This window comes from Colletotrichum abscissum (genome assembly GCF_030869225.1).
Source record: "Colletotrichum abscissum strain IMI 504890 chromosome Unknown Scaffold_20.1, whole genome shotgun sequence".
Taxonomy (NCBI): domain Eukaryota; kingdom Fungi; phylum Ascomycota; class Sordariomycetes; order Glomerellales; family Glomerellaceae; genus Colletotrichum; species Colletotrichum abscissum.
The window spans coordinates 531,179-545,610 of record NW_026850099.1 but is presented as its reverse complement, the minus strand read 5'-3'; the positions used below and the strand labels follow the sequence as shown (position 1 = coordinate 545,610).

The window sequence follows — 14,432 nt, the reverse complement described above, 5'->3', positions numbered from 1 at the left end:
GGAGATATCCACCGAGCCGACTGATAAGCTTCCCCAGCCATTTGTACTGACGCGAGAGAACGTTATAGATCATCTATTGTAAACCGCCCTTCTACTTCACTGATTCATGAGAGAGATACTAGCTAAGCATGTGACCCTCTCCCCCCTCTCAGTCTGGTCGTTTAAGGTAAGGTAAGGCGGGTTGAGATCCTTCTGGTGTTCTTGGGTGGTGTGTTAGTGAGCTTCACTGTCCCAGATTGCGTTTAGTGAGTCGTTCCTCCAACCACCCCAGCAAGCAGGTCATCCGTCTCCACCTTTGTGCGCAGAGACACTGCCGGGTGTCCAATCGAAAAGCATCCCGTCATCTGCCTGCCCGCTTGTCCCAGCGTTTGCCCAGTCAGGGTGCTGCAGCAGTGTGCCCCTGCTAGCCACGGGTCTCTCCTAGCCTACGTAGCGACCTCTCCCGGCAAGTGAAGGCTGCGTCTGCAGAGGTACTGTGCTACCGAACACTTTACAGAGAAGGTACAGAGTGCAACCCATCACCGGGATTGAGGTATTGGAACCTGGAAGGTAAGGAGACGTCTACCTATGACCTCTGCCATCTAGCAACCCCGACACCTGCATCCATGAACTCCAAACTTCAAAGCTTCACCTCCCATCTTACACTACCTTACGTCTCACGGCCTACGTTTCTCCCTCGCTCTCTCTTCCCTCCTCACGCACCTCCTCTCAGCTCCCAGACCTCGGCCTCCCATCTCACGCACCTCATCTGCTTCGCCTACTGCACCGTCCGCCCACAAGTCCGTCCGTCCGCACCACGACCCTCTCGCGAGCTATTCTGTAATTAAACGCCGGGCGACAAAGCACTCGCCACAACATTCCTACCATAACATAGGCGTCGCCGTCCCTTCCAAGATATCGACCGACCAGAGCAACCGCGGGGCCTTCCCGCGGTAACGTAGGCCGACCTGGACCCCAACTACAATCCGAATTCCAATTCCCATCTTATTCCAGCCAACCAACAAGTGCCCACCCCGCCGCACCAGACATCTTCAACCGCAGTTCCGACCCAAGCCCCCGCGGCTTCCCGCCCCTCCTCTTCTGACGATTCTACAACTTCGAGCCACTACCAAGCGACCGCCGTCCAACTCTCCTCGACTGTCTCCGAAGCGATAGCATCTCCCTCGGCGCCCCGTCAGGTCTTGGGCCGTAGACGAAGAGCTTCCGACGCGGACCGGGGAGACTCTCCTACCTCGTCCGCGGCTGCCAGTCCAATCGGCTTACATCGTTCAAAACGCAGAAGAGGAGACTCCACCATGATCTCAGACGGCGATGGAGCTGCCTCAAATGGAACGTCGAGGACGTACTCCAACGGCGCAACGACGGAAGCCCCACTGACTGCCTCCGCGACAAATGGTGCCCGCAAAGCCGCTGCCCTGAACGGGTCATCCCGTTCTGACAAGGAAGCTCAGACATCCGTTCCCTCAACCTACTATGGACATGATCGCGAGGAGGTCACCCGCATACTCATACAGGCTCTGTCCGACATGGGATACCAGGGTGCTGCCGAGAGCGTGAGCAAAGACAGCGGCTACGAGCTAGAGAGCCCGACGGTCGCCGCCTTTAGGAGCGCAGTCGTTAGCGGCGAGTGGGGTGAAGCCGAAGAGCTGCTTTTCGGAGCCGTCATGTCCGAAGATCGAAGCCAACCCGGGAATGGTCTCGTCTTAGCCCCTGGCTCTGACCGGAATGTCATGCGATTTTGGCTGCGGCAACAAAAGTTTCTCGAGTTGTTGGAGCAGCGAGATACCTCCCGGGCCCTGATGGTGCTGCGAACCGAACTGACGCCGCTATACCAAGATACTCAAAAGCTCCATTTCCTCTCCAGTCTTCTCATGTGCCAGTCAACAGAAGACTTGAAGGCCAAAGCCGAATGGGATGGTGCTCACGGCCAGTCGAGAAAGGTCCTGCTGTCTGAACTGTCCAGTGAGTATCACCGATGCCTATAGTGACGTATAGAGTGATTGACAAAAGGATAGAATGCATCTCGCCCTCGGTCATGCTGCCAGAGAATCGTCTTGCCGTTCTTCTGCAGCAGGTGAAGCAGAGCCAAATAGACAGCTGCCTCTGGCATACAACCGCATCATCTCCTTCATTATACTCGGATCACTATTGTGAACGGAGTCACTTCCCTACTGACGTCGCGTTGGAGCTCACAGACTTGACTGGCGAAGTCTGGCAAGTTTTGTTCTCTCACGACGGCCAGCGACTGGCTGCTTGCGGAAGTGGCGAAGCTGTCGTCATCTGGGACTTGCCTTCTTTCTCAGTCTCTCAAATCTTGCGCCCGCATGCTCAGGGTGTCGGTGGTCTGTCCTGGAGCCCTGATGACTCCATGATCGTCACATGCTCACAGGACAAGTATGCCAGGCTGTGGGACACCACGGTGCGTAATCTCCATTCACCGAATTTCCCTCGATCCTGGTGCTAACAAATTCGTAGACTGGAGAGCTAGTTATGAAGCTCGAGCGATTTGAGGAGCCTGCGAGTGGCTGTGTGTGGGCGGCGGACAGCAAGACCTTTGTTACCGGATCTCTAGACAAGCAACACGGCTTACGTACGTGGAGTATCTCTGGCGAAATGATGTGCGAATGGGGCAAAAAGCATAGAGTTCAGGACATCTGTGGTTCTCCGGACGGTCACTGGCTCGTGGCTGTCGACGACGAACAGAAGATCCACGTCTACAACGCCTTCACACGCGAGCTAGAGTACGAAATGGAGGTCAAGTCGCGACCGACATGCGTGAGTATTAGCGAAGACTCACAGCATTTGCTCCTTAACAAAAAGGATGGCGAGCTGCAACTGATAGATCTGGTAAACCGAACGTCGGTCCAGAAGTTCTTGGGTCACACTGGGGGCGACTTCATAATTCGGAGTGCCTTTGGCGGCGCGAACGAGAGCTTCGTTGTAAGCGGCAGTGAAGGTATGTGAAGAGTGGCTGAGTGTATGATGGCAGACACTGATAAACTGCATTTAGATGGAAACATCCTCATCTGGCACAAGATTAGCGGCGCTGCAGTGGAGAGACTCGAAGGGCATCAGCCTCGGACTAACGCTGTCGCCTGGAACCCCGCAGACCCTTGTATGCTGGCTTCATGTGGCGACGATGGCAAGGTCAAAATGTGAGTTTGCCATAAAAATCCTCGTTTATTATCGCTGACACCGCCCAGATGGTCGAATAAGACTCGGAGCACAGCTCTAAGATCATTACATAACGGCGCTTCTCGAAGTTCGAATGGCTGGAGAGATGAAGAGCGTGCCGAGGAATAGCAGACTGCGGTGCGACTCAAGGCCGAGTAGAGCAGGTTCGGAATCGGAATGGAAATTAAACCCCCTTTCATCAACATACTATGGTGTCATGGCGCATTTTGGGCTGCGGTATAAGAGTAAGGTGACAGGAGCCGTTCGTGGATACCACCACGATTGGGTTGGCTCACTGAAATTAGAACGATCAATGTTGTATTACCGTCCCTATTATCAAGACTGTCATCGTAGCGGTGCTGATTGCTGGCTTGCACAGTTCCTTGGTGCGAGCATTGTTCACTGTCATGGAACGAGGAAGCAGGCACTTGAACCGCGCATAGTCAAGAATCTTGCCCTGCTTCTTTCCGCCATAAACGAGTGGCAAAATGGGTGGAAGGCAATCTCTCGTGTGCATGCCGAGCCTGGTCTGGACAGAGGCAATTCTCGCGTATTTGTGGCAAAAGACTGCGGCAGCGACGTCAACCCGGGAAGGACCAGCCTTTTTAGCATCTTGCAAGTGCACACTGCCTGCTTGAGACTTTGCTAGAAAGGAACTGTACCTTTCCCTCCAGTAACCCCCAACTACCACAGACTAACATCGCTCATTGACGTCCATCATCCATCTAACTCCAAACTTCTAGGAACCGTCCATTGTCTACCGTCTTGGTTACTTAGGTCTGTCATTTGACACTAGTTACATCATCGACCTTCCTCTTCAGATTGCATTATCCACCCTCCGATCAACATGGATCGACCCAAAAACACGCGAGCATCTAGCAGCGCAGGGCAACGGAGGCGCGAGAACAATTCAACGGAGACAGTACAACGACGAGAGCCAGACAAACAGCCCATCATGGGACAGGTCCGATCGCACAATTGGCTGGCGAAGCAACGAGAGGTTACTACAGAAGCAGCGCTATGCCCATGCATGGTATATGCTCGTACCGCCGAGAGACTCGAGCGAGCTGCCTATGGCGAGGACCCCTTGACTCCGCCTTCAGGTGGTTGCAGCAGTCCATGTTGGTCTTGTTTCCTGAGCTCTCTGAGTAAGGAAACTCTTTGAAAAACCTTGTAGGCATTCCCTGACTGCTGCAGTGTGCAACTGGAGAAGGCCGCTCAGCAACCAACGTGGTGACATTCGGAACCGATATGCCATCACGGGTAGCACCGAGGACGACGAACTTCACGCCTGCGCCCACCCATTCTGGACTCTGATGGGGAATCACAATGAAGTCCTGGTGCGAGAGAAAATATGTAAAAAGTTTAACACTTACCCTTTCTCGCCAGGGCCTCCACCAGTTGAGATTCGTCGCTTCAAGCCTCAGCCCAACCATCCGTATGAATCGCCCGCGCAGATGCAGATGAAGGAAAAGAGCCTACCGAGAATTGTCGAGTTACCTGAATCCGGTAGTTCAAAGGAGAGAGCAAAGCCACAAAGTCCGCCGGCGAAGGCTACCCCGGAAGCCAGTTCCCAGCAATTGCCTCCTCCTACTAGCAACAAACACACTCCTGCGAGAACTCCGGACACCCAGCAAAGTCAGAGTCCGATTCTGGGTTCCCAAGATCCTCGCGTCACGGTGGCTGACTTCGCTGAGCCCCACCGGCTCAGTCAAGACCAAAAGAGGCCAGTTGGAAACAGACAGTTCCCGCATACTGTTCACAATGATCCTCTCTTTGGAATTGCTGAGGAGATTCATCCGCATACTGTCCACGAGGACCCAATAGTTCAAGTGGCTCGACGGCTCTCCCCTCATCAGATTAATATAGATCCCAAGACAGCGACACCGGCTGCCAGCCTCCCTCATAGCGTTCACCAGGATCCCACCGTCAACGTAGCTGAAGAGCCAACGGAGCACACGGTACACAATGACTTGACAACCAAGACGGCCGCTCCTGTACACGATCACAGGCTTAGCCAGGATGTCATGGCGCCAGTCAGTACACGAGCAGTACCCCACAGCGTCCACGACGACCAAACGGTTAGTATGCAGGGCCAGACAGCTCCGCATGCTCTCAGCGGAGATCCCACGGTCAAGGTTGATGAGGGCGAACCAAAGCAACACGCAATGCAACCAAGCGCAGCGACTCCGGCACCCGAGAACCAGAAGCCGAACCCCCACCAGTTGGGAGACATTGGCCGTGCTTCGACAGCACCGGCCCCGCTACAATGATCGCGCAGTTGATGGCGTAGATTCGACTCCATCTCTGGGGGCGAATAGAAGGAAATGAAGAGAAAGAAACAAACCGTTGAATAGCCTTATGATTATAGTCCGTAGCCACGATCCTCGGAGGCGTTTTTCAACAGTCAATAACTAGTATCCCATATGCTCATCAACGCCTCAGACCTTGTGCACTTGAATGAGGAGTGACATGATCCAAGTTTCCATGTGATTAGGAACGACGAACCTCACGTCACTCCTTTGTCTGCCAGCCAGCCACCCAAGCTCCTCTATAAGTTTAGTAAACTAAGCAAGGATCAAGTCTGTCATCATCCAAAGCGCGGTCAACGCTGAGGAACCGTCAGTAAAGTTAGTCGAGTCCGTGTGTCCGGTTCGATTCGTAACTCATCAAGCTGAGGGTCACTTCACCAACCGCTCTTGAGGCATTCTGCGAAGAACTTCATCAAGGGGAACATCTCGTCCCGATCACGGGGCATGGCCACGTCCCTCCTCTTCCACTTGACGACCCTGACATCGAGGAACTCTTCCTTAACGGCATCAAAGGCGTCGTCGTCGAGCTGGACAAGACACGCTTTCGTCTTGCACTTGCCCCGCGTGCTGACCGTGGGAACCATGGAGGGTGGCAGGGGACCGCCGATCGAGAGGACGCCCTTGAGGGTGTTTTCGTCAAAGTGGCTGTCATTCCTCTTGGGTTTGGATGCAGAGGAAGCAGCCGTGGGATCAGAGGACTCAGTCACGTCTACGACTTTTGGGCCGAGACGGAGCTGCGATGCGATGCCCAAGGCCAGGGACCCGCCTTGGCCGAAGCCGAAGAGGATGATGTCGCTGAGTTCCCAGCCGCAGCGGGCGACGAGGGTGTCGCGGATGAGGCGGTCTACGACGAGGGTTGAGGATTTGGAGAAGCCAGGGTCCGTGGCGAGGGCGTCTGTGGAGGGGTCGAAGGTGATGTCGTCGCCCCAGTGGAAGTGGCCGGAGGAGTTTGCGGAGGAGGTGGATGGCCCGTCATCGGGCAGCATGGACGGGGGTAGCGGGGAGGGACCGCGAAGGGAGATGGAGAGGACGCCCGGGAGGGACATTGCGCGGGCGAAGGAGGCGAAGGGGACCTCGGAGTCGCCTAGGCCGTGGAAGAGGAGGAGGATTGCGGTGGTGGATTCCGGGGGGTTTGGGAAGGCTAGGGTTAGGGGGAGGACTTTTTGGACTTGGGTGAAGTCTTCTGGGGTTGGGATCCGGGGAGGCATTTTTTTGGTTGTTGTCTAGGTTGTTGGCGTGAGTCTGGATTGTGGTCTTGGCGTTTGGGTTGAGTGTGAGTGGAAAGTCTGCGGTTTCTGAGAAACGTGATGCGTTGAGTAGTTGGGCGAGAGTACACCCTTGTTGTTCTGGGCTTTTCTTTCGGCCGGGATTTGATAATTGGCGATGAGAAGGAATAAAGTCCGACAAGCCGCGTATGTTTAGTGTTTACGGGCTGGGTTGGCCTGGTGAAGTGTTGATCGCGTGAGGTGGGCAGGACTAGGCGTGTGTGGATGGTTTGAGCAGTCAGGTCGGATGAGGTGAAGTTATCTCCAAGTGGGGCGGGACCTTCGGCACTGGGAGTTTGAACTTTGAACTCTCAGTGACACGAGCTTTTTTTCTTGCTCACGCAGCGGCGAGTGAGCGTTGTGTGAGTGGAGGAACAAGACGTAAATTAACAGGCAGAAAATAACCCAACCGCCGTCTCCACTTTTCCCCGACGAAATTCAAGCTTCAAACGCCATGTGTGATAGATTAACAGTTTTCAGCCTCTCAATGCTTGCAATCACTGTAGGGCTGACTTTAATCACTTCCCTCCCGCCTACCTAATATTTCTAGCCCACCGTATGTTTCCCGTGAGCGTGTAATATGGGGGGCAATAACCTTACAATCTATCCATAATTACTTTCTTCAGGGACACATGCGGGACACTAAGTCTGGGGGAGAAGTTTAGATATTCATCTTTCTGATGGATTTGAAAGACCTAGCGGCTAAATCTGACCTTCGAACGCTCATAGCTGCTCTTCACACAGACACCAATCTCATCTCTTCTTCTAGGTTCAGGCTGTCAAAAACATCAGTAAAACTCGTCTCAAGATTGACTTTTCCTCTCGCATGAGCGAGAGCCGCACTTCAGCACCGCCGTCAGCCAACAACCTCAATCTCCCTCAGAGCACTCCGTGCTGGCTGTCCTGCAATCTTCCCGCACAGTTCAGGCGGCGGCGGTTCCCTCGTGGCCAAGTGGTTGCGTGTTCGTCGCAGCAAAAGCACGCACAACGCTGCGCTGCGCCGGCTGACTCGAGGCCTTTTCTCGTGTCCTTCCCCCCTCTCTCCAACGTCTGTACCTTACTCGTCGCCATCACATCATGAGACGACATGCAAGACGGCTAGGTGTGGAGGGGATGGCATTGAGGCTCAGCCTCCATCCTGGGCAAGGAAGGCCCCGGCACCCGCGTCTTTGGACGTCTAGAGGGACGATCCACCAGTGTGGTTACCGCTTGTCGGGTCTCCAGACTCCCTTTCTCTCCTCCAATTTCCGTCTCTTTCGGATAGTCTTCTTCGCCGCAAGGCAGCGAAGGACCCGATCTATGTTTGTACAAGATGATTGTCCATAGACCCCAGCACGGAATGATCTCACCCTGAAACGGCCTCCGCGCCCGCCGCCAGCCCTGCTTCCTCGCTCTTCTCTTTACCTCTTTCGAGGAAGAAGACGAGAAGCGGGAATCGTTACACGCTGACGAGAGTTGGTCACTTCCGACGGCGCCGCCGAACGTTCGTCCTGTGGCGTCAATGCTCTTCCATGGATGGAGAGACAACATTGAGATGAGCTTGTTAGGTGTAGGTAAGGCAGTGATGGAGGAAGGCCTCCACTCGATCTATAAGATCGTCAGACATCCCGCCGGGCTGTTCGGATACCCAGCTCTTTCATCAACTCAATATCTCTTGCCTCAGTTCCAATACCTTCACTTTTTCTTTCTTCACAGCTGTGCTGTCGTTTCCAACAGACCCGTCTTTCGCTCAAAAAACATCTATAATCAATTCCTTTCTATTATTACCCTTCTTTTCTTATAAACAATTTTAAACACTGAGACAAAATGAAGTTCTCCGCCGTTCTCACTACTCTCGTCGCCGTTGCCTCGGCCGCCCCCTCCCGGGACATCTCCTCGTCTGGCAGCAAGCTCCAGAAGCGCGCCGCCGTGTTCGCGACGGCCAAGACCTTTGACGAGCTATCCATCAGCGGCAAGAATGCCGGCACCGCAAAGGAGGATGCCCTCCAGAAGCTGAGCGGTCTGCCGACGGACCTGTCCACCGTCGACAAGGCGGATCTCGCTTTCCTCAACAACGTCAACAAGATTGCCAACCAGGCCGAGCGCGGTGCCTACAATGTTGAAATCGCAAAGACGGCACCCGGCGAGGACGCCCTGGCCCTTCAGGTAAGATATCGAGATCTTCTTCTATCGATCGAAACAGGCGACTAACATGGTACTACAGCGCGCAAAGATCCAGAACAAGGTCCTCAAGCTCACGGCCACCGTCATGGGCCTGCAGGCCCAGCAGGCGCAGGGCAAGAACGTGACTGCCAAGCTGGACGAGGAGACCAAGAAGCTCAACAAGAACATTGCCGACGACGTCGCCAACGCCGGCAAGCCCGCGACCGCCCTCAAGTTCAACGCCTCCACCGACAACCCAGCCGCCAGCGAGGTGCCCAAGGATGATGCCACTGCCACGAAGGCCGGTGACGTTGTTGACCAGTCCATCAAGGCCGCCGGCGGAAACGCTGGCGCTGCCGGGGCCAAGGGTACGGGTAAGAAGGGAACCAAGACGGCGAGCAAGGCTGTTGTCGAGGCTGCTGAGGTTGCTGAGGAGGAGGACGAGGAGTAAAGGAGGTTCACCTGGTTCATAGAAGTGAGGTCCAGATTAATGTAGCCGACCAGGGGGTGGGTTGGTGCAAAACTCGTTTTGGGCTCTGGTGGCTCGCGAGGATATTCTCAATAAATGTTTAAAGCAACTTTCAACCAGTCTTCTTGCGATTCCAAGCTTGCATCGGAAAGTGACAGTGCTTTTAACATATAGTTGGGCGTGAAGCACGTCACTGCTCACGTACTGTCGTTGCGACTTTGAAGGTCGACAGCTCGTTGATTGATTCCGTCCCAGAGGCACAACTAGGTCGGCTACGAATATTCTGCAGCTGATTGCAAAGGTCTTGCTCTAAACTGCTTACGTCTGACACCGTGCCAGAAGCACCTCTTGAGTTGTCAGAGCTCTGTTTTCACGTTCAACATAGAAGCAAGCCAGTAAGACTTTTGCTGAACATGAGAACAGTCCCACGACTCCCGGGCTATTGAAGTCCGAAGATGATCTACATGCCATCTGAGATCGGACGGCAGATATCGGGGATGCGTATTGTTTGGTGGATCAAATGGTTGTCACTGGGACGATACCCCACGATGTGTGATAGACTCGGCAGATCTTTCTCATCACCCAATATGTTCTAGACCACGGTCCTGTGTCATTTGCTTGGACGGTTTACATAGTGTGCACTTGCAGATACTTCATAGAAACACCCAACCCAAATAGTCACTCGTCGCGGTGATCACCGAGGATCTCGTAAGGCACATTTTCAATACCCACCTCAGCCTACCTAATTCACTTACACGCCAGTGACCGAAAAATTGAAGTCTATCTTCTCTTCCTCCCGTGCATCTCAGGAAGAGTCAGCTTTCAAATTCTCTTAGTCACGCCTCCCCCAAATTCGGCCTCTTCTACCGACGGCGATTCGCCGAAAGGCAGGGGAAGCCCACGACTAACCCCCCTGCCTCTTACACGTTTCATCGACTGTCCAGACGAAAAAAATTCCCACCATCTTACACCGCAAAACCCCAAACAGTCACATCGTCGCCGCATCTCCCGAACACATCCCTTGGACTAATCCATATTTGGACCTGTGCGTTCAAGCATTGTGACGGAGAGGCTGCCAAAATAGAGAAATGAGCCCTTTCCCTCACCCCTGTTCGTCTCATCCGTACTTGAGCTTCTTTTGGCTTCGATCCCTTTTGGGATGTTGCATGAGACGACAGGCCCTCTTCTTCTTGCTCTCTTTCCCCTTCTCTCTCCTTGAGGCTCAAGATCTCTGCTTTTTGGATACGAGCAAGCGAGGGTGAAATGTGCTCCTATTCGCTTACGGCTGGCTCAGCCGAGAAGAGGGGAGAGAGTTACCAGGCCCTCCCCATTTTTTGCCAGGATTTTGCATTAGATCGCTCATCATCCCGTCGGTAAGATCCTGGAAACCAAAATCCGAATACTTCGGTCTCCTCGCGTCGAGTTGCTCGCTTGTTTGAGAGTGGCCGGCTGAAGTCAGGAGGTGTTCGTTTTGACACATCGTGAGCCGCCTTTACGGGTTTATAGACTTGACACTTAAGAGAGGGGAAGCTTAATCGGGCCTCATGCTCCAACTCCTGAGCAGACGTATATAATAGCCATTCTCGCTCGTCCCATCTCTCCTTGATTGTCTCTGACCCCTTCACCACAGTTCAGTCTCTTCTGCTTCTCTACCGCCGGCCGGACACTCTTTTTCGTCTTTCTACTGTATCCATAACTTTAAATCACAAACAGCCTCTCATTTCATCGGTTCTTTTCTCGAGATACCCCAAGCCGAACACCACACACCCAAGCACCATGAAGTTCACTGTCCAAACCGCCCTCTTCGCCCTCACCATGGCCATCGGCGCCAGCGCCGCAGCCGTAGAGGACCCTACCTCGGCCGCAGCTCGCCGCGACGTCCTCCTGATGGAGCGCCAGGGCGCAAACGCCAACCGGCCCGTCCCCAACGGCGCCTGCTGCGTCGCCAACACGAGCTTGAAGCAGGATGTCTGCAACGTCAACGGCCAGACTGGCCGTTGTGTTCCGGACAGCATCAACAATTGTAAGACTCACTCCGAACCCCTTGCATTCTAGTATGGGTCTTTTTATGTATTGCCGTTTGCTAATGAGACTCTCCGTAAATAGGCGGCTCAAGCTTGACTTGCATTGAGGACAGCAGGTTGGATTGCGATCCGAACACGCTCGAGCGTGGTCGTCCCCTTTGCCGCCGCAGACAGGGAGCGTAAAGGGGGTGTGATCTTGATGCAGACAAGATGGAGTAATCTGAGCGAACTTTGGTATTTTGTTTTTTTTGGGTAGCATGTACACATTCACACTAAGATACCACTACAATCAAAAGAGTCCAAGTTTTGCTCAAATTCGTCGGTTGATCAAAGTAGAACGAAAAAGTTCCGATGGTGAACAAACTCTGGTCTTTGAGATTCGTACGCTATTCTAGACATCTAAAGCAAAAGCAGGATCGTCACGCATCAAAGATCACCGTGGCACGCTCTCGTCATCATCTACAAGTGACCGACCCCTAATCATCGAAGGGCCCGGCTGCATGTCTATCCATTTGCCTTCCGCATTCCAAATGCCAGCTTTCGTAAAATCATAGCTCTCGCTGCCTTCCATGAATCCAAAACGGAAGTATTCGTTCATGCCGAGATCGCCCTGGCGGCTCCAGAGGAAACTCGTTGGAGGTACGGGTCCATCGTCAAAGTAGGTACGGAAGCGCTCTACATCGTTGACAAGAACGCTGATGCCGTCGTAGCGCGCTCCATCGGGAGGAGTAGCCCAAGTGAAGTTGATGCTCCACATAGCTTGACCTAGGTCGATGACGGGTGGGAGAATGCTGGGCAAGACCGACCCGTGCTGAGCGTCGCCTTGGAGGGCCGCAGGTGTCTGGAGAACAGCGTCGAAGCCCCAGCGGGCGATGCCGTTGATGAAGAGACCGACTAAAATGCCCTGATAGAGCAGTGAAGGTCTGGTCTGCATACTCGTGCCCGGGAGCAAGAGTAACGCCAGGATGTAGTGGTGAATGCGCAGGCTCAGGTCTGGCAGGACAAGGCATACAATGATACCCGCCACGAATAGGAGGTACAGCTTGAGGTATTTCAGGAGACGGCCCTCCTGTCTAAAATACCAGATTTGCTTGGCGGTGATTACCACCAAGACGATGATGATGATGGCCAACGCCGCCTTTGCTCCCGGCTGTTGGTTCAGATCATGCGCATTCAGACGCTGAATCGGAATGAAGCTAAAGGTATAGTTGGTAAGCGCACCAACCCAGCAACCACCGAGCCACAAGATCGTCTTCTCCACCTGAGCAGTAAGCCCATTGAGCGTTCGTCGAATTCCCATCTTGTCAAACATAACCCAGGCGCAGAACATCGCCGGGAGGTATTTGCCAACGATATTCGATACTAGGTCCGCAACCGAGTAGTGATTTGGGGGGTCGGAGGCAAGCCCGACATGCCAAAATATGCCAGTAAAGATTGAGAAGAAGAAGAGGGAAGGTGATGACGTGAACAGAGAGAGGACCGTCGTGAAAACAACCGAGACCGCCAACAAATTCCATCTCAGGTCTTTGGCGCGGCATTGAATGCCAGGCTCGAACGTGAACGAGAGTGGGAAGTAGGAGTCAAAGCTGATGCTGTCAATCCCATTCTTCTCCGAGCTCAAGTAGTTCTCGTTTCGCCCAACGAGGCGGACAACACCACAACCTCCATTATCGTTAGATATCACACCGGCATGGATCGCAGCGGCGCAGATGAACGAATCACCTCGGTAAATCGGCGAGCTCGTGTTATCGGTTTGTCCGCCGATAACAAGCGGCTGGTAGACAATCTCCTGGTCTCCGACCGCTCTTGGATTCAAGACCATGTAGCCGGCGCAGTTGGCTGAGCACCTGAAGGCAAAGCCGCTGCCATTGAACGGGCGGCAGTCCGCACCATTGAGGCCGCAATTATTTCCTCTCGTCCAGTATGCCGCACCACACCCAATCTGCGAGGGGGCTCCCCATCCTTCAACCTCAGTAGCGAATGTCTCGCTCCTCTTGACCAAGGCAAATGTGATGATCCAAATGGCGAAGTAAAGAAAAACGATGCCGACCCGGTGCTTGAATTTTCGGAGGTATCGATCAACCAACACAAGAGGGAACTCTTGAACCTGAGGAAAGATGGGCTTGATCTCGTAATCGTGTGGGTTTGGCGGACCTTTGGACCATTTTGCGGTAGCCTTCACGATGCGGCGCACCGGGAATGGCACCCATCTCCAGCGCTTCCAGTGTCCATCGTCCTGCATGAACCGGGGTGTCGATGGGCCGGAGTCGTCATCGACTTCGAGCTCGCGGCGAGGGCTATCCTCGAGCGGCGCATCGGGATGTTCTGTGGTATTTGCCCGGTTCGTAGGCTCGTCGGCCTGCTGTCGCTCCATGATGCTCAAGAGCGGTTCCTGCTCATGTCTTCGGTCATCCATAGTGGAGGAATGTACGCGGGGGCTAGGCAAGATATGTAAGGTGAGTCGTCGACGATTCGGCGGATCGGACAAGGGGCGAGACCTAAGGACCTAAGTGGTTAGGAAACCGAGGGCGGCTACGCCATGACGATCAGTCAGCAAGAGGATGGCTCGGCATTGGGGTCGGGCGAGAGGTCATACCAGAAGAGCAGTGAACCGTAGTATCAATGCGATGCTATCAAGTGACGAGGCTCTCTCGGTCGTGAAACGAATGTTTCGCTGGCCTCCCATCGAGTTGCTCACGGAGGCGACGCATTGGCTTCGGAAACTTCAGACGAAAGAACGGCAGCCTATGGGTGACAGCGCTGTGGCTGAGGGACAGCTCAGGAACCGCATTAGCCAGGTGATCCTGAAGCAGACGATCCCGCGGCACCGAAGCACCTCTGTTCCCTGTCTGACTTGGCCCTGGCAGGTGGAGCATCGGGTGGTCCTTGCTCTTGCACGGCGTTCCGCGTGGCGACGAAGTGCAACGTCAAAAGAGGGAGTACGTACCGTGGGTGCCGCTTTAGTGGACCAGAAACGGACAGAATTGCATCCTGCTTCGGAGCTGCGGCGAGCGGGTGTCGGAGGGGCAAGCGACCCGCTCTCTCT

The 14,432-nt window shown here is 54.1% G+C and overlaps 6 protein-coding genes across 6 annotated transcripts; 4 read left to right on the top strand and 2 right to left on the bottom strand.

Moving 5' to 3' along the window:
* Positions 1 to 605: 605 nt before the first annotated feature.
* CABS01_08785 (WD domain-containing protein) lies at positions 606 to 3,303 on the top strand (the record flags this gene model as incomplete). The annotated part of the gene is made up of 6 exons (XM_060542143.1): positions 606 to 779; positions 942 to 1,962; positions 2,016 to 2,419; positions 2,476 to 2,956; positions 3,011 to 3,155; positions 3,264 to 3,303. 6 exons carry the CDS (start codon positions 606 to 608, stop codon positions 3,301 to 3,303), a joined length of 2,265 nt encoding a protein of 754 aa, XP_060401033.1.
* Positions 3,304 to 4,021: 718 nt separating this feature from the next.
* On the top strand, positions 4,022 to 5,447 carry CABS01_08784 (uncharacterized protein; the record flags this gene model as incomplete). Its single annotated transcript, XM_060542142.1, has 2 exons — positions 4,022 to 4,322; positions 4,372 to 5,447. 2 exons carry the CDS (start codon positions 4,022 to 4,024, stop codon positions 5,445 to 5,447), a joined length of 1,377 nt encoding a protein of 458 aa, XP_060401032.1.
* Positions 5,448 to 5,860: 413 nt separating this feature from the next.
* On the bottom strand, positions 5,861 to 6,694 carry CABS01_08783 (phospholipase/Carboxylesterase superfamily protein; the record flags this gene model as incomplete). Its single annotated transcript, XM_060542141.1, has 1 exon — positions 5,861 to 6,694. One exon carries the CDS (start codon positions 6,692 to 6,694, stop codon positions 5,861 to 5,863), a length of 834 nt encoding a protein of 277 aa, XP_060401031.1.
* A 1,863-nt stretch (positions 6,695 to 8,557) lies between these two features.
* CABS01_08782 (uncharacterized protein) lies at positions 8,558 to 9,344 on the top strand (the record flags this gene model as incomplete). The annotated part of the gene is made up of 2 exons (XM_060542140.1): positions 8,558 to 8,896; positions 8,955 to 9,344. 2 exons carry the CDS (start codon positions 8,558 to 8,560, stop codon positions 9,342 to 9,344), a joined length of 729 nt encoding a protein of 242 aa, XP_060401030.1.
* A 1,794-nt stretch (positions 9,345 to 11,138) lies between these two features.
* CABS01_08781 (uncharacterized protein) lies at positions 11,139 to 11,569 on the top strand (the record flags this gene model as incomplete). The annotated part of the gene is made up of 2 exons (XM_060542139.1): positions 11,139 to 11,385; positions 11,469 to 11,569. 2 exons carry the CDS (start codon positions 11,139 to 11,141, stop codon positions 11,567 to 11,569), a joined length of 348 nt encoding a protein of 115 aa, XP_060401029.1.
* Positions 11,570 to 11,819: 250 nt separating this feature from the next.
* Positions 11,820 to 13,802, bottom strand: CABS01_08780 (LCCL domain-containing protein; the record flags this gene model as incomplete). Its single annotated transcript, XM_060542138.1, has 1 exon — positions 11,820 to 13,802. The coding sequence occupies one exon, from the start codon at positions 13,800 to 13,802 to the stop codon at positions 11,820 to 11,822; it is 1,983 nt and encodes a 660-aa protein (XP_060401028.1).
* Positions 13,803 to 14,432: the final 630 nt, after the last annotated feature.